This window comes from Vulpes lagopus, chromosome 8, assembly GCF_018345385.1.
Source record: "Vulpes lagopus strain Blue_001 chromosome 8, ASM1834538v1, whole genome shotgun sequence".
NCBI lineage: Eukaryota > Metazoa > Chordata > Mammalia > Carnivora > Canidae > Vulpes > Vulpes lagopus.
Window position 1 is genome coordinate 77,716,643 of NC_054831.1, and position 27,812 is coordinate 77,744,454.

Here is a 27,812-nt window from a genome sequence, read left to right on the forward strand (position 1 = left end):
GCATTTCACACCTCGCAGGAGAGAGATTTGGGGGTCGGGTGGCGGGTGTCCCCAGCCCTGAAGGTGGCAGCAGAAGGCGACGGAGGGGACGGATCTGAAGGGCGGAGCTGAAGGGCGGGCCGACCCCGGGGGCTGTGGGGACCCGAATGTGACCCGGGTCGGCGCGGGGGGCGGGGCTGGAAGCCGGGGGCGGAGGCAGGGCCGGCGGGGCGGGGCCTGCTGAAGAGGGGGCGGGGCCGGCGGGGGCGGGGCCGGCGGGGCCAGGGCGGGGCTGGAAGCCGGGGGCGTGGCCGGCGGGCAGAGGGGCGGGGCCTGAGGAGGAGGGGGCGGGGCCGGCGGGGCCAGGGCGGGGCTGGAAGCCGGGGGCGTGGCCGGCGGGCGGAGGGGCGGGGCCTGAGGAGGAGGGGCGTGGCCGGCGGGCGGGGGCGGGCGGGGCCGGGCCCGGGGGGCGGGGCCGAGCGCGGCCGCGGAGCGCGGAGCCGGGAGCCCGGAGCTGTCCCCTGCGCGCGTCCCGCCGGGCCCCGGTGCCGCCGCGCGCTCCGGCCCCGCCATGCTCCTGCTGCTGGGGCTGTGCTTGGGGCTGCCGCTGTGCGCGGCGTCAACGCGAGAGGCGCGGCCCCGGGATGACACTTCGGAGCGAGTAAGTAGAGGCGGGAGGACCCCGAGACGGCCCGGGCGCGGGCTGCCACCCCTCCCGGCCGCCTTCCCCGGGCGGGCGCGTGGCTGTAGGACCGACGGCCTTGGAGGGCTCCCGGACGCCAGAAGGCAGGGACCACCCCCCTCCTGTCGCATCGTCCCCCGTTGCCCTCTCGGTCCCCCCAGCGGCTGCTCACGAGCCTCCCCATCCGTTGGTCCCTCTGGGCGAGAGAATGGATGTCACTGGCCTGCAGAATGTGTCTGGGACTGGAAAGCCCTGCAGAACCAAATCCTGGCTCCTGTTGGTGGCGTTCCTTCTTGGGAGAGAGCCCCAAGTTAATGCCAACGTTTCTTCTTTAAGATGCATGTAGGGGGTGGCCCAGGTGATCAGAGGAAAAAGCACCATCTAGAAGTTGCAAACTCTCCTCCACTGTCTCCATCTGAAAGCCAGGGGAACCCGACTTTCCCATCAGGTTCTCATCAGTGGGGCAGCAGCTGGGAGGTGGCCTGATGGCCGGGCTCGACCACCAACCAAGAGCTCACTTACCACAGTTCATGTTCTGTGCATCTGCGCAGATTTCGTGTTTTGAAAGGTGTAACCTCTCAGGTAGGATAAACCCTGCAGGTATGAAGTCTCAATGCCATGTCTGAGGAACGGAAAAGCTTTTTGAAAAATATAAGCCGAACTGATGCAAATATCAAGGTGAAGACCTTATAGGGAGAAATGGCCGTGTCCCAATGAAAGTGGGCAGTGCTTATCAGCATCCCCTGGTGCTGCTTACACACGTTATCATTAAAATTATTTTATTTTTAATTTTTTAAAATTTACTTATGATAGAGAGAGAGACAGAGGCAGAGACATAGGCAGAGGGAGAAGCAGTCTCCATGCACCAGGAGCCCAATGTGGGATTCAATACCGGGTCTCCAGGATCTCACCCTGGGCCAAAGGCAGGCGCTAAACCGCTGCACCACCCAGGGATCCCCTTAAAATTATTTTAAGATCGTTTAGCTTAAAGCGTGTTTCCTGTGATGGGAACAAGAGATACGTAGTCATACTTCTCCTCCCCTTTTCCAGCATCTCGGTTCGAAGAGAAATCTGGAAGATGGTTACTCTCTTGTTGACTCTGCAGTGGATATGTTTTCTGTACCTTGAAAGAAATGGCCATTCTCTTGGAGGGTCGTCAGGAGGACTAAGCAGTCCACGTTCCAGGGGCCTGAGAGGCTGGGGTTGGGGGAGGGCACAGGCTTTGTATCCAGAAAGAAAGACTTGTCTTGACTTTGCCCTTTGCAGTGGGCGCTCGAGAAACAGTAGACGTGTTAGTAAGTGGTTGAGGGCATGCGCTTGGTGTCAGGCAGCTGGGTCTGTCAATTGCCAGCTCTGTGATGCTGGGAAAGTTCTCCAGGGCCTCAATTTCCAATTCTGTAAAGTGGGGGAAATAATAGGGTGTTAAGGATTGAGTAGTTAATACGCCTAAAGTGCTCGATTCAGGGTCAGCACTTCCAGTTACCTCTTGCTGTCCGGCCTGGGCTGCTGTATAGCCCAGAGGGAAGGAATTTGGGATAAAGAACTTGAAAGTTTTTTTTTTTTTTTTGAGGGGGGGAGTGGAGAGAGGAAAGTGTGGGAGGAACTGAAACAAGGATTCTGTTTATGAGCTAGGAGGAGGGATTAAAGCTCCAACATCTGCCAGTGCAAGTAGGCTTAACATTCTAAACTTTTCCTGCATAGAGTAACATAGGTTTGGCCCATTTTAGCAATTTCATGCTGCCTTCAAAACACAGCACTATTTATTCATCTTGAAAGTGACTGAGACAAAAATTTGTAAGACATGAAGTTCTATGAAAATCAGCAAATTTTACCTTTTTGTCTCTATTAAAAAAAAAAAAACCTTCAAAACAACCACCTGTGTGTGTGTGTGTGTGTGTGTGTGTGAGAGAGAGAGAGAGAGAGAGAGAGAGAGAGAGAGATGTAGGATTCTCCAGAACCAGACTTCTCTGGTCCATATCCTGGCTCTGCCCTCCCTGGAGAGTTACTTATTGCCTGTGAGTCTCTGTTTACTCATCTCTAGAATGGGGATGGTGAAATCACTTAATTAAAAGGATTCTGAAGATTGAAACGTAGATCAGTACCTGGCTACGTGTAGCACATAGCTGGTGCTTATTCTCTATAATTATGGTCTTCAAAATGATGTGTAAACTCAATTTATAAATGTAAATGAATATGTCAGTTTTATGTAAATTCTAACATACACGAAACCTGCCTGTTAGCTTGCACTGCAGTTGTTATTTGCTGCCTACCTTCAGTTGGCAATATTCCTAATAACACCTGAAATTCAAATTCCTTTCTCCCCTCTGGTCCTCCCTCCATTTGTGAACAGTATCGCCCAGAGTGAGGGACTGCTCTCAGCAATGGTCTCCAAACTTCGGTATGAAGAGGACCCTCAGAGGGCTCATTAAATACAGAGCTTCCTGAGCGCCCACTCCCATCAGTTTAGATCTACAAGGATTGGGGCGGGGCCTAGGTGATTCTGATACAGATGATCCATCGACCACACGTAGAATAATATCACTTTAAAAGAATCTTTCAGGAAATTAATATTCCAAAGGCAGACTCATATAAAAGCAGCCTGTTACAGATTTACCTGTTTCTTAAATTTCAAATTGATATAGTTTTCCTTAAATCAGGATAGGGCTGTATTCCTGTTACCACAAAAGCAGTTTTTAATTTACAAAATAACGCTAGCCACTAATTTTTTTTTAAGGGTTTTATTTATTTAATCAAGAGAGAGAGAGAGAGAGAGACAGAGGCAGAGACACAGGCAGAGGGAGAAGCAGACTCCATGCAGGGAGCCTGACGTGGGAATCGATCCCAGGTCTCCAGGATCATGCCCTGGGCTACAGGCAGCGCTAAACCGCCGAGCCACCCAGGCTGCCCGAGCCACTGATTAGTATTGAGTGTTCCTAATGTCCCAGAGAATTTGCTAGTGGCTCCATGTAAAAATAAGAAGATACAATAAAGGAGATGGTGAAGAGCACTCCAACCGGAGCCAAGCTGCCTGGGTTCAGTTGTGCATCCCAGCACCAACCGGCTGTGTGTACTTCGGCAGGTGACTTAACCTCTCTGGGTCTTTCAGTTTTATCATCTGCAAGATAGAATCATTACTCTCATTGGCAGGAGTGGATAGGTTCTTTAGAGGCAAGTAAAGTTTACATAATTGGTAGAGCCTCTTGAAAGAACAGAGTATCAAATTATGGCCACAAAAATTAGGTGCCAAAGTAAACATTTATTTAGGATGATAAATTAATCACAACAAATGCCGTGGTTTTACAGGCTGGCAACCACCCCAGACATCACCTGTGGTTGAGGGACTGTACCAGCGAGGGATCTTGAAGCTTATGTGTTATTAGCTTCTAAATAATAATAATAACAATAAAATAATAAACCCACTTCTGCTCTTACGGTGGCTTTGAGGATTCAGTGGGTTAATTCACACAGAGTACATGCATTCAGTGAGCATTAAAGTGGTATTAGTTATTTTTGTTGTTTATGGACAGCCTGGCTAAATCTCTGCCCACCACTACAAGGAAAGCCTCAGTGTGCTGCTCACTTTCCAGGAGAACCACGGAAGTCCACCCAGGGGAAGTGATAGGCCCAAGTGATACATGCGGAGCCTGAATTAGAACCTGAGTCAGGCTTTCAAGGACTCCTCCAGAGACCAAGCCACTTTCCTATTTATAACATGATAGAATTTGTTTCAATGTGATTTTAATTTTTTTAATTTTTATTTCTGGCTCCTGGCATATGGACAGTGTTCAGGATATGCTTGTGGTACCAGGTCGATGGTGGGGAGACATTTCTGATCCCCTGAATTGAGAATTTCTGGAGTTTTAGTTTTTTAAAATCTGTCCCTCAGAACCAAACCATTTGCATTTGGAAATGCAAATCAAGCATCAAGACAGCATTCTTTAGTTTTTGTTTTTGTTCTTAAGTCTTTAAAAAGTGAGGTCAGTAAAAGATTTTGGGAGCTTGGGACCACTCAGTACTGTCTCCTTTATGCACATGCGTGTGATTGTTAAAAAGGAGTCATCGAACTGAAGGGGAAGGAGGGTTCTTTGGGAGAGAGTCCAGAGATGTACTCACTCCCAAACCAGCCATCTCTTGTTTCATTGAGTGGAAGGGGGAGGGTGGAGAGGGGCGTATTGAGAACCAGGTGCATGAGTTTATGTGACTTCATTTTCCTAACCAGCAGTCTTCCCTAAACCTTGGATGCTGCACTGAAAGCAGCCTTGCCTCCCGTGCTGTTGGGGGTCCCGTCAGAGACCCCGGCTAGCTCTCTGTAGCCAAGGAGCAGCTGGCTGGCTCCATTTAGGAAGTTGGGGCCATGGGATGGAGACCCAAGCTTTTTTTCAGCTTGTTTCCAGAATTTCCTCCTTATTTTCCTACAGGCAAAGTCCAATTCCCTTGTTTTTCACAGGTGAAAAAAGAAATAGTGACTTGCTTAAGGCCATTTTTTTTTTTAAGACCTACCTGGAAATTGTTTGGTATTGTAGCTCAGAAGTGAAGTTTCTTCTTCAGGGCTGAGGTTATGGGTGCCCTGAATTACCAATGGTTATTAGCTGAACATCCTGCAGCAACATTACTCCAGAGGAATGAAACTTTTGTGCGAGGCATGTCGAGTTACCGAGGTGACAGATGGCGACTCCACTGCCTTTCCAATTGGTGGCCCTTGGTTATGTGTCAGGTGCTCTAACAGATCTGTGAGGCACTGACTCCTGAGTTCGTGAATCTTGGTTTCAGGATCACAAAACCCTCAGGAGATGGGGATAGGAGCCGACTGGTAGGTAGGTTCTCAGTACAGAGCCCTGCAGGAACTCACCACTTCTGTCCCTTGCTGTGGGTGTGGCTGAGGTTGGCCCAAAGGCAGCATCCCCTGGACCTGTTAGGGAACTCAGACATCTCTGTTCAGGCAACCTGGGTCATCAAAGCATCCATGCCCAGAGAGAGCGTCTGTGTTCTGTGTATTCTGAGCATCTTTCACCCTGGTTAGAATTAGGTCTCACTGTTTTCCTCTCTTTCATGCTCTTTTCCATTTATGGACTTTTTTGGAAGGCTCTAAGGGTATTTCTCTTCTCTTCTAGTCGTGATCCAACACTGTGATAAATCTTGGGGGAAAGTACAGTCTATTACTCAAATTATGAATATATAAGCAGTGCCTGCTATCTTTATCTGTAGCTGGACTAACATCATGTAGATGGCGGATTCCAGACTCCAAAGCCCTGACAGTGTTATGGCTGCATTCTTTGTGCAAAGGAAATCATCACCCAACCTCTACCTCCTGGTGGTGAGCACTGCTTTGTTCCTACGCATCGGGGAGGTGGTGGTAGATCTCTGAAACTATTTCTCAGTGTAGTTGCTGTATGGAACCTGATGCCCCATCAGTTTCTCCTGCCCTTTCATCCCACTCCAGCAAATGCCCACACGACTGGTTGAACCATTCTTCCAAACATAAAACATCTCATGGTCACTCTGGGGCATACCGAACTCTACTTTTTTCCATTTCCTTTGTAACTTACAAAAACTACCCTATTAAGTTTTCATGTTTCTTTCTTTCGAGTTGTGTCGTATGGTCCTTGATGGCAAGGATCATGGCTTAATGTTTCTCATGGCTTGTGTTTCTCAATAAATATTGTAGCCTGGACATCTTTCATTCTGATGCTGGAGAAATAAGCTCAGCTCAGTAGGGGTAAAGAATCTTACTTGAACCATCTCTTATGTCTATGATTTAGAGCCCCCAAGCTCTTGAGATTACTACTCAATGGCAGTCCTTGACAGTGAGCCAAAGTGGGTTACATATCTGTCCTTAAACCCCATTCCCAGATTCTTATGAGGCATGGGGAAACACTCAAACAATAAAAGGGATCAAGAATTCCTAACTAAAAACAAGGATGACGACCTTGATGTCGTTTCCAGTTCCAGTCTCAGCTGGCACCAGGAGTCTGTCTGTACCGGGAAGCTCTGATTCTAGTTCAGTCTCGTTTGAACTTGGACTGAAACACTGCCATGGCGATCCCCTGAGACATCAGATAGAAATCTCAAAAATGAAAAACCAACTTCTCTTATTCTCCTTAAGGCTTGTTTGTTTTCTTGGAAAACCTATTTTCCAGAGGAGGAAACTTCAAAGAGAATACTTTAGATCAATTACAGATCAGAATACCTGAGAGAGGTTGGGCTTTCCTTCTGACCATCGCTATGCTAAGCAGTCCCCAGCCTATTCCACAATTCGAGGAAGGGAAAGGCCTGACACGAACCGGCAGAACTGGTGAAGACCTTGCCCAGAACGTTTATGATGGCTTTCCTTGGACAATGCCTCAGATGTAACACCTCATTTAAGAAAGACAAACCAGTATCATCCTACTAATTGTTTGGTCCTCATTTGGACTCAGGGTGGTGAGTGTCAACCTAAATCCTGTACTATTTCTCCTATTCCATGTTCTATAGAATAGGAGGCTCTGTAGTGGCTTATAACGATCATTTACAAAAATATATATATATATATATATATATTTTTTTCCCCCCCAGGGGGAGATTAAGGGAGGATAGGGATGAAGACAGTTACTGTTATGACTGGAGTTTTCCAAATGGAAACATCTTTACTGTTTTGTTTCTGTTATGGAAGTAAAATGTTAATTTGTGAAAAACTGAGATAGTACAGGAAAGTTTAAAGAAAAAGAATTCAGTCACCCAAAGGCAGCAGCCGTTGGCACTTTGGTGCCCATTCTACACATATCAACACTCAAACTTACAAAAATTAGATCATGTTAAATATAACATTTTGTTACCAGATTTAATCACTTAAAATGGGTCATCGATCTATTAATCAGGATGGGCTAGGTTATTCTGTGGTAACAATGTCTTAAAAACTCAGCATCTTAAATTCCAAACATTTATTTCTTGCTTGTACAACTTGTCCGTCTTGGGTTGGTGGTGGTCACTTGGGAAGTTGAGCTTGATGAGCAGCTACCATTTCAAACACTGCTAATTACTGTACCAGAAAGAAAAAGAGCAGTTCTGGAGGATTGTACATCTGTAACTAAATCACTTGACCTAGAAGTGAAAAGTACTACTTACATTCCTAACTTGTTGGCTGGAGCTGGTTGCATGTCCCTGCCTTCCTGCAATGGGTCCAGAAAATGCAATACTTCTGGCAGACAGCTAGAGAAATATTTGGTGAACAGCACTGAAGTCCAGTAAAATGAATGTTTATTGATGCCAATAAATATAGATACACATCGTTCTTTTCTTTTTTCCTTTCCTTTTCTTTTCCTTTTTAAAAGATTTGTTTATTTGAGAGCAAGCGAGTGCAAGCATAAGCAGGAGGGACAGAAGGAAAGGGAGAGAGAGAGAGAATCCCAAGCAGACTCTTGGCTGAGTGGGGAGCCTGTTTCAGGGCTCAATCTCACTACCATGAAATCATGACCTGAGCCGAAACCAAGAGTTGGACACTCAACCGCCCAGGCATCCCATACATCATTATTTTCTATAGCTGTGTTAATGAATCCCTGCATCATAATATACTGAATGATATACTGAACCACACTTCGTTTTTTTAATAATATACTGAACCACTTTTTTCCCCTTTTTTAAAGAACCACTTTTAAAAAATAATATACTGAACCACACTTCTTTTAATTTTAGGCAATTGCTAATTATTAACAGCTGTTTTAAATGTTGCAAAGAGTTTTCTTATTTTTTTCTTTTATGCTAATTTTCTGTAAGTAGAATTTCTTAAATTAGAAGATATGCATACTGATGGGAATGGAAGAATGTTTCAGCCACTTCGGAAAATAGTTTGAGACTTTCTTAAAAAGTCAACCTTAAATTCACCATATGACCCAGGCATTCCACTCCTGGGTAGCTATGTCCAACATAAAGATTGCATGGGAATGTTTATATATGTTTCATGTTATTCAAAATAGCCAAAAACTGGAAACAACCTGGACATCACCTGTGAATGGATAAAAAAAATTTGGGGAATCCATACAGTGGAATATTATTTAGACATGAAAATGAGTGAAGTACTGATAAATGCTATAGCAGGGATGACTTTGAAACGATTATGTTAGGGACCATAAGGGAAAGGAAGGAAACTGAGTGGGGAAAAATTAGAGAGGGAGGCAAACCATGAGGAGACCCCTAACTCTGGGGAACACACAAAGGGTCATGGAAAGGGAGGAGGATAGGGAGATGGAGTGACTGGGTGATGAGCTCTGAGGGGGGGCACTTGATGGGATGAGCACTGGGTGTTACACTATATGTTGGCAAATTGAATGTAAATAAAAAAATATATATAAAGAAAAGATTATGTTCAGTAAAAATGGCTAGTCATAAAAGACTGTATCTTTTATGATTCCATTCCTACGAAATGTCCAGAATAGGTAAATCCACAGGGTCAAAGTAGATTAGTGGTTGGGAGGTGACAGGTAGGTAAGAGGTGCAGGGTTTCTGATGTAATAAAAATGTTCTAAATTAACAGTGGTGATGGGTGCTCAACTCTATGAATATGCTAAAAAACACTGAGGTGTGCACTTTAAGTGAATCATTTATGTTATTTATAAATTACACATCATAGAGCTGTTAGAAAAAAGAGATATATAAAGTCCAGACATATTTTTCAAGTTTTTGATCTACGTGATCACATCACCCTCCAGAAAGGATGACTTATTACTCACAGCAATAGCAGTTTAACACTTTCTTTAAACAATGATTTGCTGTGAATAATGTTCAACCACCAGCTAGGACTTTTAAATTACTCCAGAAGTGGCTGATTCATTAATACAGTTTTTTTTTTTTTTAAAATGAGGATTTTATCACCGTCCCATGCCCCTCCTCCACATGTGGGAGAGTATAGTTAAAACAGCCAGAAAAAAACGCAGTGAAAAAATTCACAGTGAGTTCAGTTTTGCTTGCAGAGTTTCCTGAAGTTTTGAGTTGAATAATTGAGCCCATCAGAGTAGAACTGAATCCATTTACTCCTGGTGATAGACGCAATAGCAAAGAGCTTCTTTTCAAGCTGGAAATAAAATAAAATGGGAGTACAGATATTCTAATGAATTCTTTGTTCTTGTCACTTCATGGTCCTCAAAGAGACAGAAGAGCATGCAGGTGATGGGGTGGTGCCCTCCGGGTGTGTGTGTGGGGGGAAGCAGTCAACCAACACTGAGAGGGATGGATCCTGGCTCTAGCTTGGCAGCTCCTTAATCAAAGGTCCAATCTCCTTTTCAGGATGGGTGTTTTTTCAGGATCCAAATCTGTGACTCTGAATCGATAATTAACACCCCCCCCCCAATGAAATTCATTTCAGAATGAGCTCACAATTGTTATTTCATGACTCTCTTCTTCTTACAGGTTGGACTCAGGGTGCCAAGGCAGGTCCGACTGTTGCAAAGGCTGGTATGTATGTCCCTGGTGCCCCTGCAGGGTCTCTTCCGCCCTCAATCTTCCGAGTATTTTGAACCAGGCCCTGGCTGTGCTTGCAGCTCCTCCAAAGCTTGTAAAGTTGCTTGTAGAAGAATGTTGACATTAAACAATGTAGTTTTTATAAGGCTTTCTTGAAGTGGACTTTCTTTCTGGAAAGAGGCTTGCTTATTTCAGTAGGGCTCTAAGGACAGAGGATGGAGTTTCAAAGCCTTTAAGAAAAAATATTAAAGGGACGCCGGGTGGCTCAGTGGTTGAGCATCTGCCTTCGGCTCAGGGCGTGATCCTGGGGTCCTGGGATCGAGTCCCGCATCGGGCTCCCCGCAGGGAGCCTGCTTCTCCCTCTGCCTGTGTCTCTGCCTCTCTCTCTGTGTCATGAATAAATAGAATAATGAATAAATGAATAAATAGATAAAATCTTTAAAAAAAATGTAAAAACTCAACTCAACCTCTACTTTCTATGGCATTCTTACACAAGAAGCAGAGGCTTTGTAATAAAATGAACCACCCCAAAGCAAGCAAAAGCTGGACCTTGGTAGATAGAGCTGCAGGTTGTGGAGCTGAGCAAGGCTCTCCTTGCCTCTGGGCAACTAGCAGATTGGAACTTGCGCATGTTCTCGAACTCGAAGAGTTTATTCGAACCGACCTCGGTTCTCTGTTACCAGCGTGTAGGCAGGGACATTTCAGAATGTGGGGACATGCCTTCGGGCTCTGGGGGTGGGCATCCCTCCAGGGCCTCTCGATTCTAGCCGCAGTTGGGCTGTGATGTCGGATTCTTGTTTTTCTCTGCTTGGCTTCCCCCTTCTTCCTTCTGATATTCCCACCCTTGTCAATCTCTTCATCATTCATCACATGTTCACATAATCACAGACAGACATGCATGAATGTGAGCATGTCAAAAATCGCGAAGATCCTGGATTTCCCCCCACAACCCAGCCAAGAAGTGAGTTCGTTGCCTTTGCGTGGATGCCAGCAGAAAACAGGAGGCTTCCGGGTCAGGGACAGAGGGCAATTATTGCTCCCAGAATGGCAGTGCCCAAGCGTCCGCGTTTGCCCGGTTCCTGGGCCCCGATCCGTTCCCATGTGGTCACCCAGAGAGGCCCCGATGACACCGACACCCGAGGGGAGCTCTGCACGTAGGGAACCTGACCCTTTTATGAGCACTAAGCCTGCCTGACCTTTGTCCCTGGAGAGCCACATCATCTTTACTGTTCTAAATATTAAACCAACTTCCCCTTTGCTCTGGAGGGAGACGCCGCCTCACGTGGCCAGAGCCATTCTCCAAACATCCTTGAAGAGACAGTTCAGAACAAAGGTAGCTGGTGCCTTGGCTTGGAAAACGGGCGGAAACATCAGAGACTCATGGAGAATAGCCTCCCAGCAAGACCGGTGCATGCCGTCATTCGCTCATGCATGCATTCATGCCAACTGGTATTTTTTTTGAATGCTCACTCTCTACGCTGCCCCAGTGTAGGCATCGAAATACAGCAGTGAACCAGATGGACCAAAGACCCTGTCTTCCCTAGAACTTGAATTTGAAAGCGGGGTAGAGAGGGGTTGGGGTCCCACAGCTGGCTTCTGTGTGTGCTCTTTTTTTTTTTTTTCGGTTTACGTTCTGTGTGTGCTCTTAACACACGCCCCGCCTTCTCAAGTACAGGTCTCTTTTTCCATTTCTTACTATTTTTGAGCAACAATATTTCACTTGGCCTAACTGTATCCATTCCTTTAGATGGTGAAAAATATTCCAGGTCGTTGGTCGTTGGCACACCATAATGTATTAGGCATTCTGCAGTGGATGAGCTTTCAAGTTGTCTCCAGTTTTATGGCCCCTGTAAAAAATGCTGCAAAACTTTAAAAAAAAAATTATTTATTCTATTACGTGGGTGTTTTTTATTCTGTGGGCTACCTTTTCAATAGGAAGATTTGCCTGACTACTAATGAATTTATACTTTTTAAAAAATAACATTTATTGGCTGCTTAGAGTGGTTCTTCTGTGAATTGTTTGTGCGTGTGTGTGCTCATGTGTCCTGTACCCGACTTTCCATTGTGTTTTTTTTTTATCCCTCAGTGGCCAGTATGTTAGAGATCTAGAGCTGCTCTGTCTCCTGAATTGGAAGAACTCCTCCCCAAATGTGTCATTTGTTGACTAACATTGCTTGTGGTAGGTTTTCCATGTAGAGGTTTTTAAGTTACCCAGTAATAAATAAGTTCATCTTTTCTTCATAGCCTTTGAGTTGTCGTTTTTGGTTTCAAAGATTTTTTTGATCCTTAGGCTTAGAATGTTTATTTAATCACTTAGATTTTCTTGGAAATTTCCAAGAACTTTAAAAAGTCTTACTTTTCCATGCGTTCTGTCTTTTTAACATGAACTTTATTTATACATCCAATGGGTACTAGAATGATCTTTCCGGCAGTAGACCTGATGCATCATTCTCTTTGGAAAATGTCTTTGGTGAGTCCACGTTACCTATAGAATATACTCCAAGGACATGTAAGGGTCTGTGTGGTCTGACTGAGGCCTGCCTCTGTGGCCTCAGTTTATCCTATGAGTCTTCTATTTTATGCTCTAGCTGTCTGCACCAATGTGAACGTCTCTGAATGTTCTCTAATGAATAGAATGTGGATGGCAACAGCTGTTAGTCTCTTATCACTGCCAGCTCATGAACCATAGGGATTTGCTTGATTTTCTTTTGAATTGATTGGATACCCTTTTTATGATGCTCTTTGGCAACACTCATGCAAAGAAAATTTATATTTTAAAAAGCAAGGGTATCTTGTATCTGAGTATCCCTGGCCCTTAACAAATAGTGGCCTGGTTTTCACTCTCGTCACTTAACCTCTTGGTGGCAAGACCATGTCTTGGCATTTTCTTCATAGCAGGTATTCTAAAACTTGCACTTGGGGTTTGTTTTAAGCAGACATGGTAAGACATGGAGATCTGGAAGTGATCATCATGAAGGAAGATGATTGTACTCGCAGATTCCCTAAAACAGGAGGCACCGTGGGGGTCTCTGGTTGTCTGGGATCCAGCCCTGGGGTGACTTGGGGAAAAAGGAATATTGGCTTGGTGTGAGCTCAACAAAGGAGGTGGCTGGGAGTGTGGGCTTTGGACTGGTGGGTTGTGTATCAAAGGTGTGCTCATGCAGGAGTAGTTAGCTGTCTCTGGGAATCAGCTTGCCCTGGGGGGACAGTCTCTCCAGGAGCAAGGTCCCAAATGCCAGAGCCTCAAGAACACAGCAGATATAGTCAACCAGCATGGTGCTGGGCATCGTTACCTCACTGAAGGTTAGTTACTGTTAGTGTCTGTCTCCTTTGTTCTGCCTCCAGCCATCTGGTTTATCTTTTGTTAGGAGGTGTACAGAGTAAGGTTTTTCCCTCTACGTAAAGGGATACTTGCGTTTTATGTTTCCTCCCCTATAACGCAATGAAACGTTGCTCAGTAGAATATCATTATCAGGGCAGCCCAGGTGGCCCAGCGCTTTAGCACTGTCTTCAGCCCGGGGTGTGATCCTGGAGACCTGGGATTGAGTCCCACATCGGGCTCCTTGCACAGAACTTGCTTCTCCTTCTGCCTCTCTCTCTCATGAATAAATAAACATCATTTTTTAAATAAAGAATGTTATTATCACAAATAGGCAATCCAGAGCTGATGTCACGCTCAGTCTACAGAGGAGCAAAATTGTTTCACCAGGTGGGGGTGTCATGTAACAATGACATGGGCTGGGTTGTTTTTTTCTCAAAAGGGAAAGACATGAAGGTATAGTCAACATCCTTGGACCCAAAGTCCACCAACTGCCAGGTGGCCAGTCTTCTCCTTTATCATGTGAGGCGATGAGGAGTTACATGATGTCTAAGGTCCTCTCCCGTCTCCAAAGTTATTTCTTCTAATGGTCACTAGAGAAATGTTAGACCAGAATAAAACAATAAAAGGTTAATCTTCTGGAAGAGACCTGGTTCTGGCCGATGCCATTGCAAACATTGCTCAGTTACATTTCCAGATGGCATCTTGGGTAATTCAGGACATCCTCTGGGTGGCTTGATTTTAAGTGACTCACATGAGTCACACAGAAGGCTTTGGTCCCCTGAGCAGCTAATTAAGACACTCCCTGCCTCAAACTGCTTTTCCATCTGTTTAGCTTTTGTAGGAGAAATAATGAAGCAGCTGTTTTGTCACAGGAAGACTTGATTTTTGCCTCCTATTTTCCAGTTGACATCCTCCCATGAAATAATGAGTTAAATATAAATACGGAGAGCATGTTGGATTTTTAAGAACGGTGCATTGGGAAAAAAAAATTGAAGCACCTCTTTTATATCCTTCCTTCTATGACAAATTTTTACAAGCCTCTGCTGCTCCAAGTTCTGCGCTTGGCTATGGGCATCAGGGTTTCCTGACAGTCTTATGTACCTGTCCGGGATTCTTCTCACACCGTAACCCCCTTTCTAATTAAACTCCTCGATTTTTTGTTCCAGGAATGTGCTAAGGCTCATCCCTGCTTCTGTGCCTTTTGTGTTTTTAGAATGTTCTTTTTGTTCTTCTTCCTTCACCGTATACAAATTCCACATCTATTTTTAAAACCTTTTCTTACTGTTACAGACCTCACTGATTTCTCCTTCTTCTGAGCTCTGGAAGGTCTTCCAGGCAATGAGTGTATATGTGTATCCCTATATATCTTCCTATGTTGCTTTATGGTTTTTTTTTTAATGCTTTCTTCCAAATGTGATCATAGGTGCCTTAAGAGAAGGATCCATGTGTAATAGTTCTTCCATGGAATTTAATCTATAGTAGTGGTTAATAAATTTGAGTTAATTACCATTTCTTTTAGTGAAGGGATAGATATTCTTCTTTAATTGTTCAACAATTAAATTGTTCGACAATTCCATTTTATAAATGTTTCTGAGTTTTGCTCTATGTTGACAACTATGGGTAAAAAAAATGAGATGAATAAGTTCTGGTCCCTGTTCTGCCCATGTATACAGTCTAGTAGGGTTGGGGGAAGGGATGAGCATCCAGGGGGTGGAGGTAGATATGCGCATGAGTGGTTTTAGTAGGTTGGGGACTAAGGGTGCTGTCCGGCAGGGCAAGGGCCACCAGGCCTAAGTAGCAGTGGGGGCTCCCGTGGGAAATAGTAACTGGGCAGGAGCAATAAAACTAAAATAGTTTCTTGAAACTTTTCTCAATCTGTCTCTTGGGCTCATAAACTATGTGTCCTATTTTTGATGTAATAGTGTGGAAAATTTCTACAATATCCGTAATCTTAATGTGAGGCCAAAAAACCCCCCCTCTGAAACCAAAAAATCCCATCATAGTTCAACTTACGGTTTTGTCAGGCGTCTCCTAATTGCACATTTTAAGTTTAATGAAAGGATAACTGACAAGGATCTCATGAAGAAGGACAAATCAGCATGACATCACAAGCAGTCTCAAGTGTACCAAGTGAAGACAATTTCAAATTATTGTCAGAACAGTGATGGGCAAGGATTATCTACGGAAGGAGCTCGATTGCATTGGGAATGGCCTGCAGCTTTGCACTTTGTGTCTCTCAGCTAGGAACTTACTAGGTTCTTTTCCAAATTAATATTCTACTTTTGCGTGAAAGAGGCAAGCTGGAGGTTGATAAAAACGTTTTTGAAAAAAAAATAGAACTTTTGGAAAATGCTGGAACATGAAAGCAGCGTGGAGTGGCTTGGGCTTGATGTCCTGTGTGTCGAATGTTTACGGTGTGATGGTGGAAAGTGAGGCACCCCGGTCACTTGTGAGTCCGCCACAAAGACCGAATGATATTTAGTGTATGTTTGTAGGGCTGTATTTTACTGGCTAGCTGACAGTGATCACATGGAAAAGCCTCGAACTGCTGAGCTGCAGGGCTGCCTCTGAGCTCCTTTCATGAAAGAGGTGGGATTGGAAGTGAGGGCTCCAGGTTCTGGCACTGGAGGGATGGCCTCCTGCCTGTGGGACCCGAGGAAGTAAACCGCTGTGGCCTAGGCTGGGAAAGCAGGGGGTTAGACTCTTATTCTTTATAATTTATCTTTATGACTTTGTAACTTTGTGACTTCCTCCAGGGAGATTCCTGGGGTATTTCTAATGTGTAGAAGTTCACAAAACAAAATGCATAGAGATGATGTGTTTCAGTTTCTATTGCTCTATAAAAATCTTCCCCCAACCCAGTAGCTTAGAGTTTGGTGTTTCTGTTTCTATTGCTCCATAAAATGCATAGAGATGAGGTGTTTCAGTTTCTATTGCTCTGTAAAAGTCTTCCCCAAACCCAGTAGCTTAACGAATGCAACAACCATTTTATTAAAGCACCTGTGAGGCAGGGATTTAGGCAGGGCTCAGCCCAGTGATTCTTCTGGCCACAGGATGTCCGTATAGTCACTTGATTGGCAGACGAGCTGATCTGGAGGGTTCACTATAGTTCTGTCGTGTGCTGGGCTCCTTGACAGGCATGGCTGCAGCCAGGCTCAGCTGGTTCTGTCGACTGTGGTCCTACACATGGCCAGCCCAGCACAAGAGGCTCAGTCTAATGTGGTGACTCAAGGCCTCCAGGAGAGTGTTGGGAGACACCTGAGCACAAGAGCTGAGGCTTCTTTGTGACCTGGCCTTAGAGTCCCAGATCATCACTTAAAAAAAAAAAAGATTTATTTATTTGAGGGGCTCCTGGGTGGCTCAGTCAGTTAAACAGCTGCCTTCAGCTCAGGTCATGATCTCAGGTTCCTGGGATGGAGCCCTACGTTGTGCTCCCTGGTCATCGGGGAGTCTGCTTCTCCCTCTACCCATCTCCACATTCTCTCTCTCTCTCTCAAATAAATAAGTAAAATCTTAAAAAAAGATTGTTTATTTATTTGAGAGGGGAGGCGGGGTGCTGAGGGAGAGAGAAACTTAAGCAGACTCCATGCTGAGCAGGGAGCCTGACGCAGGGCTCGATCTCATGACCCTGAGATCATGACCTGAGCTGAAACTAAGAGTTGGGCGCTCAACTGACTGGACCACTCAGAATCCCCACTTCCAGTGTGTTCTGTAGATGAAGCAAGTCCCTGTGGCTCAGATTCAAAAATAAATGAATTATACTTCACCTGTCAATGACAAGAAAAGCAAAGAATCTGTGGCCATCAAAATTTTTTTCATTTTTTTGTTATCAAAATACACATAACCTAAGAGTTACCTATTATAAACCACTGCAAAGTATACAGTTTGGTGGTCTTCAGTACATTCACACTGTCCTACAGACATCACATCTATCTCTAGAGCTCTCTTTATTTGCAAAACTGAAACTCTGTACCCGTTAAACACTAACTCCCCATGCCCCCTCCTCCCAGCCCCTGGCGACCACTGTTCCCCTTTCTGTCTCAATGAATTTGATTATTCAAGGTGTTTCATATAAGTGGAACCACACAGTATTTGTCCTATTGTGACTGATTTATTTTACCTAGCATGAAGTCTTCAAAATTCATCCACATTGGGGGCCCTGGGTGGCTCAGCTGGTTAAGCATCTGACTCAGTTTCAGCTCAGGTCATGATCTCAGGGTCATGGGATTGAACCCTGAGTTGGTCTCCATGCTCAGCATGGAGTCTGCTTGAGATTCCCTCTCTCTCTGCCTCTTTCCCTGCTTGAGTGCACTCTCTCTTTTTAAAATAAACAAATCTTTTAAAAAAATTCATCCATGCTGTAGCGTGCATTAGAGTTTCCTTCCTTTTTTTTTTGAGTCATATTCCATTATATGTATAAACCACCTTTTGTTTATCCTTCCATCTGTCAACAGACACTTGGGTTGCTTCCACACTTTGGCTACTGTGAATAATGGTGTACTAAGCCTAGGTGTACAGACTGTGGCCATGTAAAATCTGGTAAAACAGAGGACGTCAATGAGTAGAATAGAGTTGGAATAAGAAAAATTTTAGTACAAGCACAGTGCAAATGGCTGCTCACTCTCAGTGTCCATGAGACGGTTGAGATTGGTAAGCGTGGGGAGCTAGGAGTGTAGGATTTGGGTCTGATCTAAAGCAGCAGCACCATTAATGCCAGCAGCTATGGCCACATGGGAATGTACATGCAGAGTTGCTCCCATTGTCTGTTCCAAGAGAAATGGCATTATGGATGTTTATGTCAACTTTCCGATTTTTAAATGTTGTCAAATGAAAAATTTTAAAAGATTGTGCAAGTCAGATAAAAATTCCCCATGATCTATATAATCTGAGATTTCTTCCTAAAACACACCAATTAGTAAAGGTATGTAAATGACCAATCTCAGGGCTTTATTTCCTTAAATAGTACAAACCCCAGGGATCAGCAAACTTTTACTTAAGTGGGTAGATGGCAAATAGTTTAGGCTTTGCGAGGCTGTCGGAGTCTGGCACGATTACAAAGCTACTCAGCTGCCCTATGTTGTAGTGTGAAAGTCGCCACAGACAGTATGCAGATGAATGGATGTAAATGAATTTGTGTTCCCATAAAACTTTATTTACACAGTCTTGTGGCTTTTCCCCTAACCCCTTGGTGTAGGTGAATCAGAGGACAGGGGCATCTGAAGGGAGTTTCAGACAATCATGAAAAATAATTCTAAAGGGTTGGTGCACAAGAGGGGACTGGTTAAATAAAATATAGTGTGTCTGTGAAAAGAAAATATGAGTGGCTACTAAAAGAAGGATGAGAGGGATCAATTTGTATGGTGGCAGATAGCATTTTTCGAAGATAGTGGCACTTTGATACTCCTCCTGTAAGACAGGATCTGGACCCTCTGCCTTTGGAATTGCATGTCCTTTGGCGATTCTTGTGCCCGGTAGAGTAGGGTGGAGTGATGCTCGGTGACTTCCAAGGTTAGGGCATAAAAACAGATAGAGCTTCCACCTAGATGTCTCGCGAAGTCTCTGGCTTCCACATCATCAGTCTGACCAATGTGTGAGGCCCATGCTATGAGTCAGCCTGAACTTGACCTTGTGGAAGGAGCAGATGGAAGGGCCCTGGGGCAACATGAGATAGAGATACCGGCCAGCTCCGGGGCCAGTCACCTCCTGACTGGCTCCCCCTGGCCAAGCCAAGCCTTTCTAGAATTCCTGCCCACAGAAACCACAAGAGAAAGTGCCATGATTGCTGTTGCTAAACCACGAAGTTTTAGAGTGGTTTGTTACGCAGCAGCATTGGATACTTGGAAGACGCACAGATACAGAAAGAGGAACACACTGTATCGTTAGGTGAAATTAAAGCAAATCAATACAACATATACTTAGGGAAGGACAGACCAAAAACTGTTCATTTAACTGCTGCCTCGGGGGAACAGAACTGTAGATCCAGGGCAGGAGGGATACCACTGTGTTTCTTTTTATTTTGGGCATAATTTGAAGTTTTCACCATATGCGTATGTTACTTGATACTTTTTAAAACACTGGTTTACATTTTAAATAAAGTGGAGATTGAGAGTTAAAATTTTCTGAGTTCATAGGATCTTCCTTCCTTTTTTTTTTTTTTTTTAGCATGGGCTCCTTTTTACCCAATGCATCTATAGAACTCAGAGTTGTGAGCAATGGTATCTTAGACCCTTCACAAATTCACATATGTAAGAACATGAAGACATTGGAGATAAAGGAATATGTCGAAACATAGATAATTTAGGAAGAAAATCTATTTCCAGGGAAACGTAAGTGAAAGTAAAACACTGCATCTCCATTTATGCTTTATTTTAGGGTTCCATTTTGGAAAGATGAGGAGATACAAATTTTAGTTAAAAAAAACCAACAGCTTATTGTGCTCTTAAGACCATTATCATTACCACTTTCCCCAGTCTACTCCCATTGTCTTTACTGAAATTTGCTATATGTGTGTGTATGTGTATATAAATATATATATATTTTTAAAGATTTATTTATTTTAGAGTGAGAGAGTGTGAGCGCATGTGCAAGTGGGGGGAGGGGCAGAGGGAGAGAGAATCTTAAGCAGGTTCCACCCTCAACAGAGCCTGATGCAGAGCTCAATCCTACAAACTTGAGATTATGACCTGAGTGGAAATCAAGACTCAGATGCTTAACCAGCTGAGCCACCCAAGTGCCCTGAAATGTAGTATATATTTTTAACAAGATCATTTAACAGAAGCGTTTGGCTAAACCACATCTAGAATCTCTTTTTAATCCAGGTCACTTCTGGAGAGATGGATATTGTCCAAAGGAGGAAAGATTTTCATGGAGACTATTTACAATCAAGTATTTCTAAATTCCAAAATAGTTTCCTAAAACTCAGTTTTATTCCTTACTTTCAGTTTTGCCTTAGAGTCTTGAATCTCAGACATGGACCTATTTTTTCAAGCCCTTTTAACTTAGAGACGAAGAAATATAAAGAGGACCACCTCCTTGTGTTACTTCAAAACAGTGGTTCTTGGACTTGAGCATCAGGATTTCTGGCCCCATTCCCTGTGTTTCTAATTCTGCAAGTTTGGAATGGATTTTGAAATTCTGCATTATTAATAAGTTTCCAGGTGATGCTAATGTTGCTAGTCCTGGGCCCTGACTTGAGAACCACTGCTTTGACGTAATTCCTTCTCAGACCAAATTGGAGAACTTCTTTTCCTCTTGCAGGTGAAAAATCTTTCAAATATGTTTGGATTTGTTTTCTTCTTCATCATCACTTCACTGAACCTATATGCTTATCTTTTCCCAACTTTCCAAGAAAGATACACATTCTCTTGACATTCTTCCTGAACCTGTTGCCATTTGTTTCTATCCTTTTGAGTCACCAAGACCAGAAGTTCAGCCACAAAGATGAATGATCCTGGCACTCTCCCCTTCTGGTCTTGCCCATGTGGACTCTGCTCCACGCAGCTCTCCATCTTGCAACTATTTGTGCATGTTCTCAGATGTGCTTTGTGCTGAAGGAGGCTCAGTCCTACCTCTCTAACATATCCTATAAGGTATCTGTCCAGCTTTTGGTGGTTGGCTGTGAAAGAGAAGATTTGACGCAAACATTTAAATATGTCTAAGTAGAACAATGCATTGTGAAACTCTCTTGAAATGGGTTAAGATTCCCTCTGGATGTCACAGGAGCAGTATGCCTTGATATCAACAGGTCATCATCTTATATTTATTTTGAAAACCAGCTTAGGGCTGGAAAGAAATCTAGAGAGCAGATGAAGGTCAAAATAAACATGCACTGGGTAGGACAATGCCAGTAGAGGAAAGTCAAATCCAGCAGAGTAACCTGGTTCCATTCAGCATTTATTGAGAGCCTGCTGCATGCTGGAGAGCATGCGGGTTTGAGTACACAGAGATAGAAAGACATATCCACAGAGGGAGCCTACCATCATGATGGTGAGTGTGGACTCTGGAGCAGGTGGGATTGAATTTAAGTCCCCCTCTCCATTGATGCTGATGGGCCTATATGTAAACTTGCAAGCTTGACTCCTTCTCATGTATGAAATGGAGTAAAAAACACCTACATTGTATGTGTGCCCAAGTCTCTAATGAGATAATGCCTTGTCTTGGTCTCTTTGGGCCACCATAACAAAATACTGTAGACTGGTATTAAACAACAGAAATTAATTTCCTCGTTCTGGTAGCTGGGCTGTACAAGATCAGTATCTGGCAGGATTCATATTCTGGTGCTGACTTTTGTCTAGCTTTTGGTGGTTTGCAGTAAAAGTCAAGATTTGACTCAAACATTTAAATATGCTTGTGGATGACCACATTCTCATCCACATGGCCTTTCCTCCATGTATGCATGGGGAGCAAGAGCAAGCTCTCTTGTGTCTCCTCTTATGGGGCACTGACCCCATCACGACGGCCCTTGTACCTCATCTAACCCTACTCACCTCCAAGGGCCCCACGCCCAAGTGCCATCACATTGGGGGTTAGGGCTTTACTGCATGAGTTTGTTGCAGGGAGAGGGGGGCACGAACATTCATTCCCAGCCTGTAAAGTAGTTCAGCCAGTTCTTGGAGTTAAAGAACCACTGTGCTGACTTTCCTTCTTAATGCTTCCTTCCTTCTTTAAGCTTCTGCTGCCAGCTGTCATGGGATGGAGCACTAGAAAGCTAGAAATACATACACTGAAAAGTTTTAACCAGCTTTTAAATCTTTTTTTTTAAGATTTTATTTTATTTTTTAAAAGATTTTATTTATCGAGAGAGAGAGACAGAGACAGAGACAGAGACACAGGCAGAGGGAGAAGCAGGCTCCCTGTGGGGAGTCCGATGCAGGACTTGATCTCAGGACCCTGGGATCATGCTCTGAGCCAAGGCAGACGCTCAACCGCTGAGCCACCCAGGTGTTCCCCAGCTTTTAAATCTACTCCATGTAGTGATTGCTCTTATCAGAGGCTTTGGAGATAAATTTAATGAAAATAGACTTTCCTTTTTCTGGATTCTAATGCCCCACATACTGTCTTGAGCTCGGTATTGATTCCTACTTTACAGTTGTGTGACCGTAGTGATGGTGGGAAAACCTCAGAATCCAGTCTCTAAGGGGATATTGAATGTAATTTGAAAATATGAGAGTTTCTTTAGGTATGCTCTGATGTTTTCATCAATTCAGGATCCTGTAAATATGATCTAAAAGTTTATCACAGGAAAGAATTACATACTTCACTTCTAAAATCCCAGTACTTCATTAAACTACTTAAGCGGTGTGTGTTCTCTGCCAAATGGGCAATCTTCACTGCGTTCGTTAGGTTGAAAAATGTGCTTCTGTCTCACCAACTGATTGCCCAACCACAGTTGTTTTATGAGTAGAGAGAGTGGTAAGTGGAAAGTCAGGACAAGACAAAGAAAGCAGAAAGGGCTCCCATGCTAAGGGCTCCCAAATTGAAGATTATTTCTCTGTGGGAAACAGACTCACACCTACCCCAGAATGGTTGATTCCCATTTTCACAGGTTGCGGAAAGTAGCACGTGTTTTCATTCCAACAGAAAACCAAACCCTTGATGACAGAATTTTCGGTGAAGTCCACCATCATTTCTCGTTACGCCTTCACCACAGTCTCCTGTAGGCTGCTGAATAGAGCTTCCGAGGACCAGGAAATTGAGTTCCAGATGCAGATTCCAGCCGCAGCTTTCATCACCAACTTCACTATGTAAGCGACACTCTGGTCAGAGACCCTGGAATGAAGATGTCTGTGTGGGGTAGCCAGGGCGAGCCTGAGAGGATGTGAGCTCCACAGCCTTCGGGCATGAGGATTTATCTCAGCAGGTGGCATGTGGCTCACAAGGGTGACTCTCTGCCTTCCTCGTTCTCTAACTTCATTCTTCCCTTTCTCTTTTCTTCCTCCTTCTCTCCTTTCCACCATCTCTTTCATTCTGTTCCTGTTTTCTTCCCACCTTCCATTCCCCTTCTTGTATTCTTTCTTTCTCTCCTTCCAACAAACACGTGCCCACTCTGGGTCAGGAACTCTTTGAAGCGACCAGGATACTTCTATGAAAAAGACTGTGTTGTTCTGCTGCAGAAATTGCAGTAGGTAAGCAAATCAATAGATTAGATCATTTCAAACCGTAAGCAAGCGCTTTAAGATAGATGGAGAGGGGCTTGTCTAGGCAGGGAGGAATCGGGGAGGTGGCTCAGAAGAGGCAGTGCTTAAGATGAGACCTGAATGATGAGATAGTGTGATCCCTGTGATATATAAAGTCAACCATATTTCTTCTTTTCTTCTGAATTAGGAGGCAAAGACATAGAAAGTAGGGTGGATTTTTTGGGTTTCATTTTGGGTGTGGGCAAAATTTAAGCTGGTGAATCTTCAAGGAAATTTGTTTGAGCAGATCTTATTTCCTCCTGGGGCAATGAGAGGCACCATGGGTCAACCCTGACTATTTGAACCTGTTGAAAATTGCCCTAGAATGAAATGAATGATTCAAGAGTAGTGCCCTGGTCTGGAATGCATTCTTTCTGCATATCCAAGAGTCACATAAAAATATTTTCTAGGGTTGTCATGGTTATGAGATCCATGTCTGAATTTGTCTTGGAACTGCAAGCCAGTAACATGGCTGTCTCTTGTGTTTCAGGCTCCTTGGAGACCAGGTGTTTCAGGGAGAAATTACAGAGAGAGAAAAGAAAAATGGTGATAAGGTAAAAGAGAAAAGAAATAAAACCTCAGAAGATAATGGGTAAGTGCCACCTAATTAAGGAATTAAAAATCCACTTCAACTTGGAAGGAAACCATTTAGAAACATCTAGAACATTTTGACACAGTGATTTTACATGTGTTGAATCCAGTAATGAAAAAAATTGAACTTAAAAAAAATCCATTTCAGCAACATGTCACATATTCTGCTCCTGTGCCCACCCATCTTGCTCTCTTCCCTTCCTTTAAGTATTTATCTGCTTTTTTATTTTTAGCAGGCAGTAAATAATTAAATATATATAGGTAACAATATAGCAGGAAAGGGTTTATAATTAAAAGGAACATCTTACCACTCCCACTACCCAGGTCTCACTTCCTAGAAGCATCCACTTCTGATACTTCTGTAGTTGTGTGTGGGTTTTTTGTTTTGTTTTGTTTTTGTATGACCTCTCTAACTCTAAAGTTTATGGTAGTCTTGTTTTTTTTTTTAAATTTCTTGATAGAAATCAGACATTATCTGTTGATTCTCTGCTGTGAAGGAAGAGGGTTTAGCATATATGCAACACTGCCACCCTCCCTCTGAGTTCCACATTTTTCCATTCTTATCTCTTCTTCCATCATTGTAAACCATGTTACACTATCTTAGCCTAGCCCTACTATCTTAAATGATAATCCCCTCTCCTTCATTGACACCCTACCTTTCCTTTCCCATTTCCACTGCTCGTCCGTTTTTACCTGATTATTTACTTCTGCACTGTCAGAGTTGCCAACATTTAAATTTTGATCTGTAATGATATGTTTCTTTATTTTGTCCATAACGTGAATCTAAACATTGAAAACCAATAACTAGTATTTGATTTTTAATGATTACATAAATGGCATTAACTGCAGAGCCACTTGGTATCCTAAGATTCTACTTCCCTCTCTGCCAGCCCACTTGAAGAAAAGTGATGTGTTCCCCTTGAAGAAAAATGATCTTGGTATCCAGATAAGGTGGTGTGAACATGGGAACCTGTTTTTGTTCATTAATAAAAGGATGTAGTTTTGAGAAAGCTTGTTCTCTAACATCATAGACGTCAGAAATTTTACTGTTGGAAATCCTATTAGCGAGGATGGAACATCTTACTCTTGCCTGGAAGATGTGAGTCATGGGTTTACTTTGATACAAAAAGCAGCCAAGGTCCACAGCTTCAGATAAGGCATCGTTGGACACAAAAGTCCACCTTTATCTTAGCTTTGTAATTCCTAAGGACAGAAAACCTCAAGTTTGCTTCTCAGTCTAGGGTGATACTAACACTTTACACATAGCCCTGCTTTTTCTCGAGCCTCCAAACATTGCTTCATTTAACCTTATCTACACGCCACTTTTCCTCTAATCCTATGATATTACCTTGTATCTGCCTTTGGTGAAATTCTCCATGATGCGTTTGGTATGTAGTCTCCCTTACTGCAGCAATTTACTAAAACCTAATTTTGTTGGTGGATCTCAAGTGGTCTTTATCAGATGAGTTTTATGAAGAATATCTTTCATCATAGTTCGTAAACTGTTCATAATCATGCCACAGTTTAGTTGGATTACAATATAAGCATTTCTGTGTTTCCTGGAGTTTTAAATTGTCTTTCTTTTTTCTTATGACATAAAATTTAATTTTGTCACTATTAACACCATTTTGAAATGGTGTCTAAATGAATAGTTATGACTGAGTTTCTGCAAACAATGACATCCATGTTACTGCCAACAGCAGTTGGAAGGGATCACTGATTGGGAGGCACAGCCTGATTTCAGGGCTGTCAATCACGGAAGAATGGTGTGTCCAGGTCCATGGAATACTGCCATTGCTTTGCAGCCTTGTCAGTAATACTTACCCTGGGATTTCTCTTCATTTTCTTCTGGGTTGCTTGTATTCCGTGTTTTTCACTTTTACTTTGCTGGAAGTAACTTCCCCAAGATGGATGTGTGAGAGGCAAACTTTCGAAGACTTTGAGTAATATTTTGACTGTATATGGAATTTAAGATTGAGAATAATTTGTCATCCCCATTGTAAAGACATTTCTCTCAGTGTCTTATAACATCTGGCATTGCTGATGATGCATCTAATGTGGTCTAATACCACTCCTTTTCTGTGTTTCCTCTAACTGATGTCCTGAGAGTTGATTATAATTCGTTTCGGTGTCAGTCTTTTTTCGGTCATTTTTTCCATTCTCAGTGAAGCTTTTCCATCTTAATACTTGTGGGTTTTTTTGTTTTATTTTGTTTTGCTTGTTTTTTTTCTTTTTTGTTTTGTTTTGTTTTTTAGCTCTGAGAAAGAGGAGTGTAGGAAGCCTGTCATCTTAGTCACTCATTCATATATGGACTTGGAGCTCTCCTTCCTGTATTTGGTGCCCTTCCCACTCACATCGAATGCTGAGCCAGACCCTGCCATCTCTCTGATGTTCTGTAGATGGTTTGCACCTTGATCCTTTCCGACATAGTCTGACCTACTGAATTCTGCATCTTCCAGAAATGTCTTTAAGTGCCGTACCCACTGATGCTTGCCCCTACCACTCATCCCTTTGCTTTAATCCTTTACTATTCTTTTTATGGGCAGTCTGCCATCTTGAATCAGAGAACCTTCACTCCAAGCACTGAGAACATTTGGAATGGTTTGTATTTTGATATGCTGTGCAATCCTTTATTCTTTACTTATTCACGAAACTTTACCAAGTGTAAAAACCTAATGGATTAGCTATTTTAAAGTGACAGCAGATGTCAGGCTCCTTTGGCCATTCCTGTAAGGAGAAGAATGCAATTCATGCCTTGAGCCCAAAGCTCTCATTTCCCGGAGTTCACCTATTTCAATATGCCCTTTCCCTTTTGCCCCCTCAGGCCTGACTCAGGGAGAGGTGGGGAAGTTCAGCAGCCTTTGAATTTTGTCCTCTTCAGTATTCCTTGAACCTTTATAACAACCTTCTTCTAGTGCATGGCTTTGCTTCTCTTCCCAAGACTAGTCCATAGTTTTTCTCCTAAGGACCCTCTTGAGAAAGTGGCCAGTGCTCTGAGGGGATTAAGGGAACCTGGCTCTCTCCGAACTGACCCTGTGCTCCCTTTTCTCGCCCTTACAGGGAGAAGGGGACGGAAATGTTCAGAGCCTCTGTGGTCATTCCCAGCAAGGACAAAGCTGCCTTCTTCCTCAGTTATGAAGAGCTCTTACAGAGGCGGCTGGGGAAGTATGAGCACATCATCAGCGTGCGGCCCCAGCAGCTGGTGGGGAGGCTGATGGTGGAAGTGAACATTCTGGAGAGATCAGGCCTTGAGTCTCTGGAGGTGCTGCCCTTACAGCACATCAGGCAGAAGGGCAGCAGGAGAGGGGAAGGTGAGTGCAATTGCTGGATCTTCTCTGCTAACTCAGAGCTGGGTGTTGACTTTAGAGAGATCTATAAAACAAATGGCACCCCTTCAACAAAGGCTCTGAGAGTTTGTGAGAATCAGAAAAATAGCAACAAGAAGGCAGTGCCCTGTATAGTTGCTGTTATTGTTTTAAAGCTGATCCTATCTGGAGATTCAAAGATATTTAAATCATTTGACATAGTAATCTCACTTCTAGGCATCTAATCCAGGTGCGGCATCTAAAATATCAGGAGTGTTACATGTGCATCCCTGTCTGATAACATCTGAAGTAGCAAAAACATTCTCTCA

At 43.6% G+C, this 27,812-nt stretch overlaps 1 protein-coding gene across 1 annotated transcript in view; it reads left to right on the top strand.

Moving 5' to 3' along the window:
* Nucleotides 1-425: 425 nt before the first annotated feature.
* The window catches only part of ITIH5 (inter-alpha-trypsin inhibitor heavy chain 5), a 76,878-nt gene continuing 49,491 nt past the window's right edge, over nucleotides 426-27,812 (top strand). Inside the window, exons 1-5 of the mRNA XM_041766269.1 lie at nucleotides 426-640; nucleotides 10,040-10,084; nucleotides 22,992-23,155; nucleotides 24,078-24,179; nucleotides 27,239-27,489. Of these exons, the coding sequence (XP_041622203.1) occupies nucleotides 551-640; nucleotides 10,040-10,084; nucleotides 22,992-23,155; nucleotides 24,078-24,179; nucleotides 27,239-27,489 (652 nt within the window). The 5' untranslated portion in view covers nucleotides 426-550. The remainder of the gene's footprint in view (nucleotides 641-10,039; nucleotides 10,085-22,991; nucleotides 23,156-24,077; nucleotides 24,180-27,238; nucleotides 27,490-27,812) is intronic.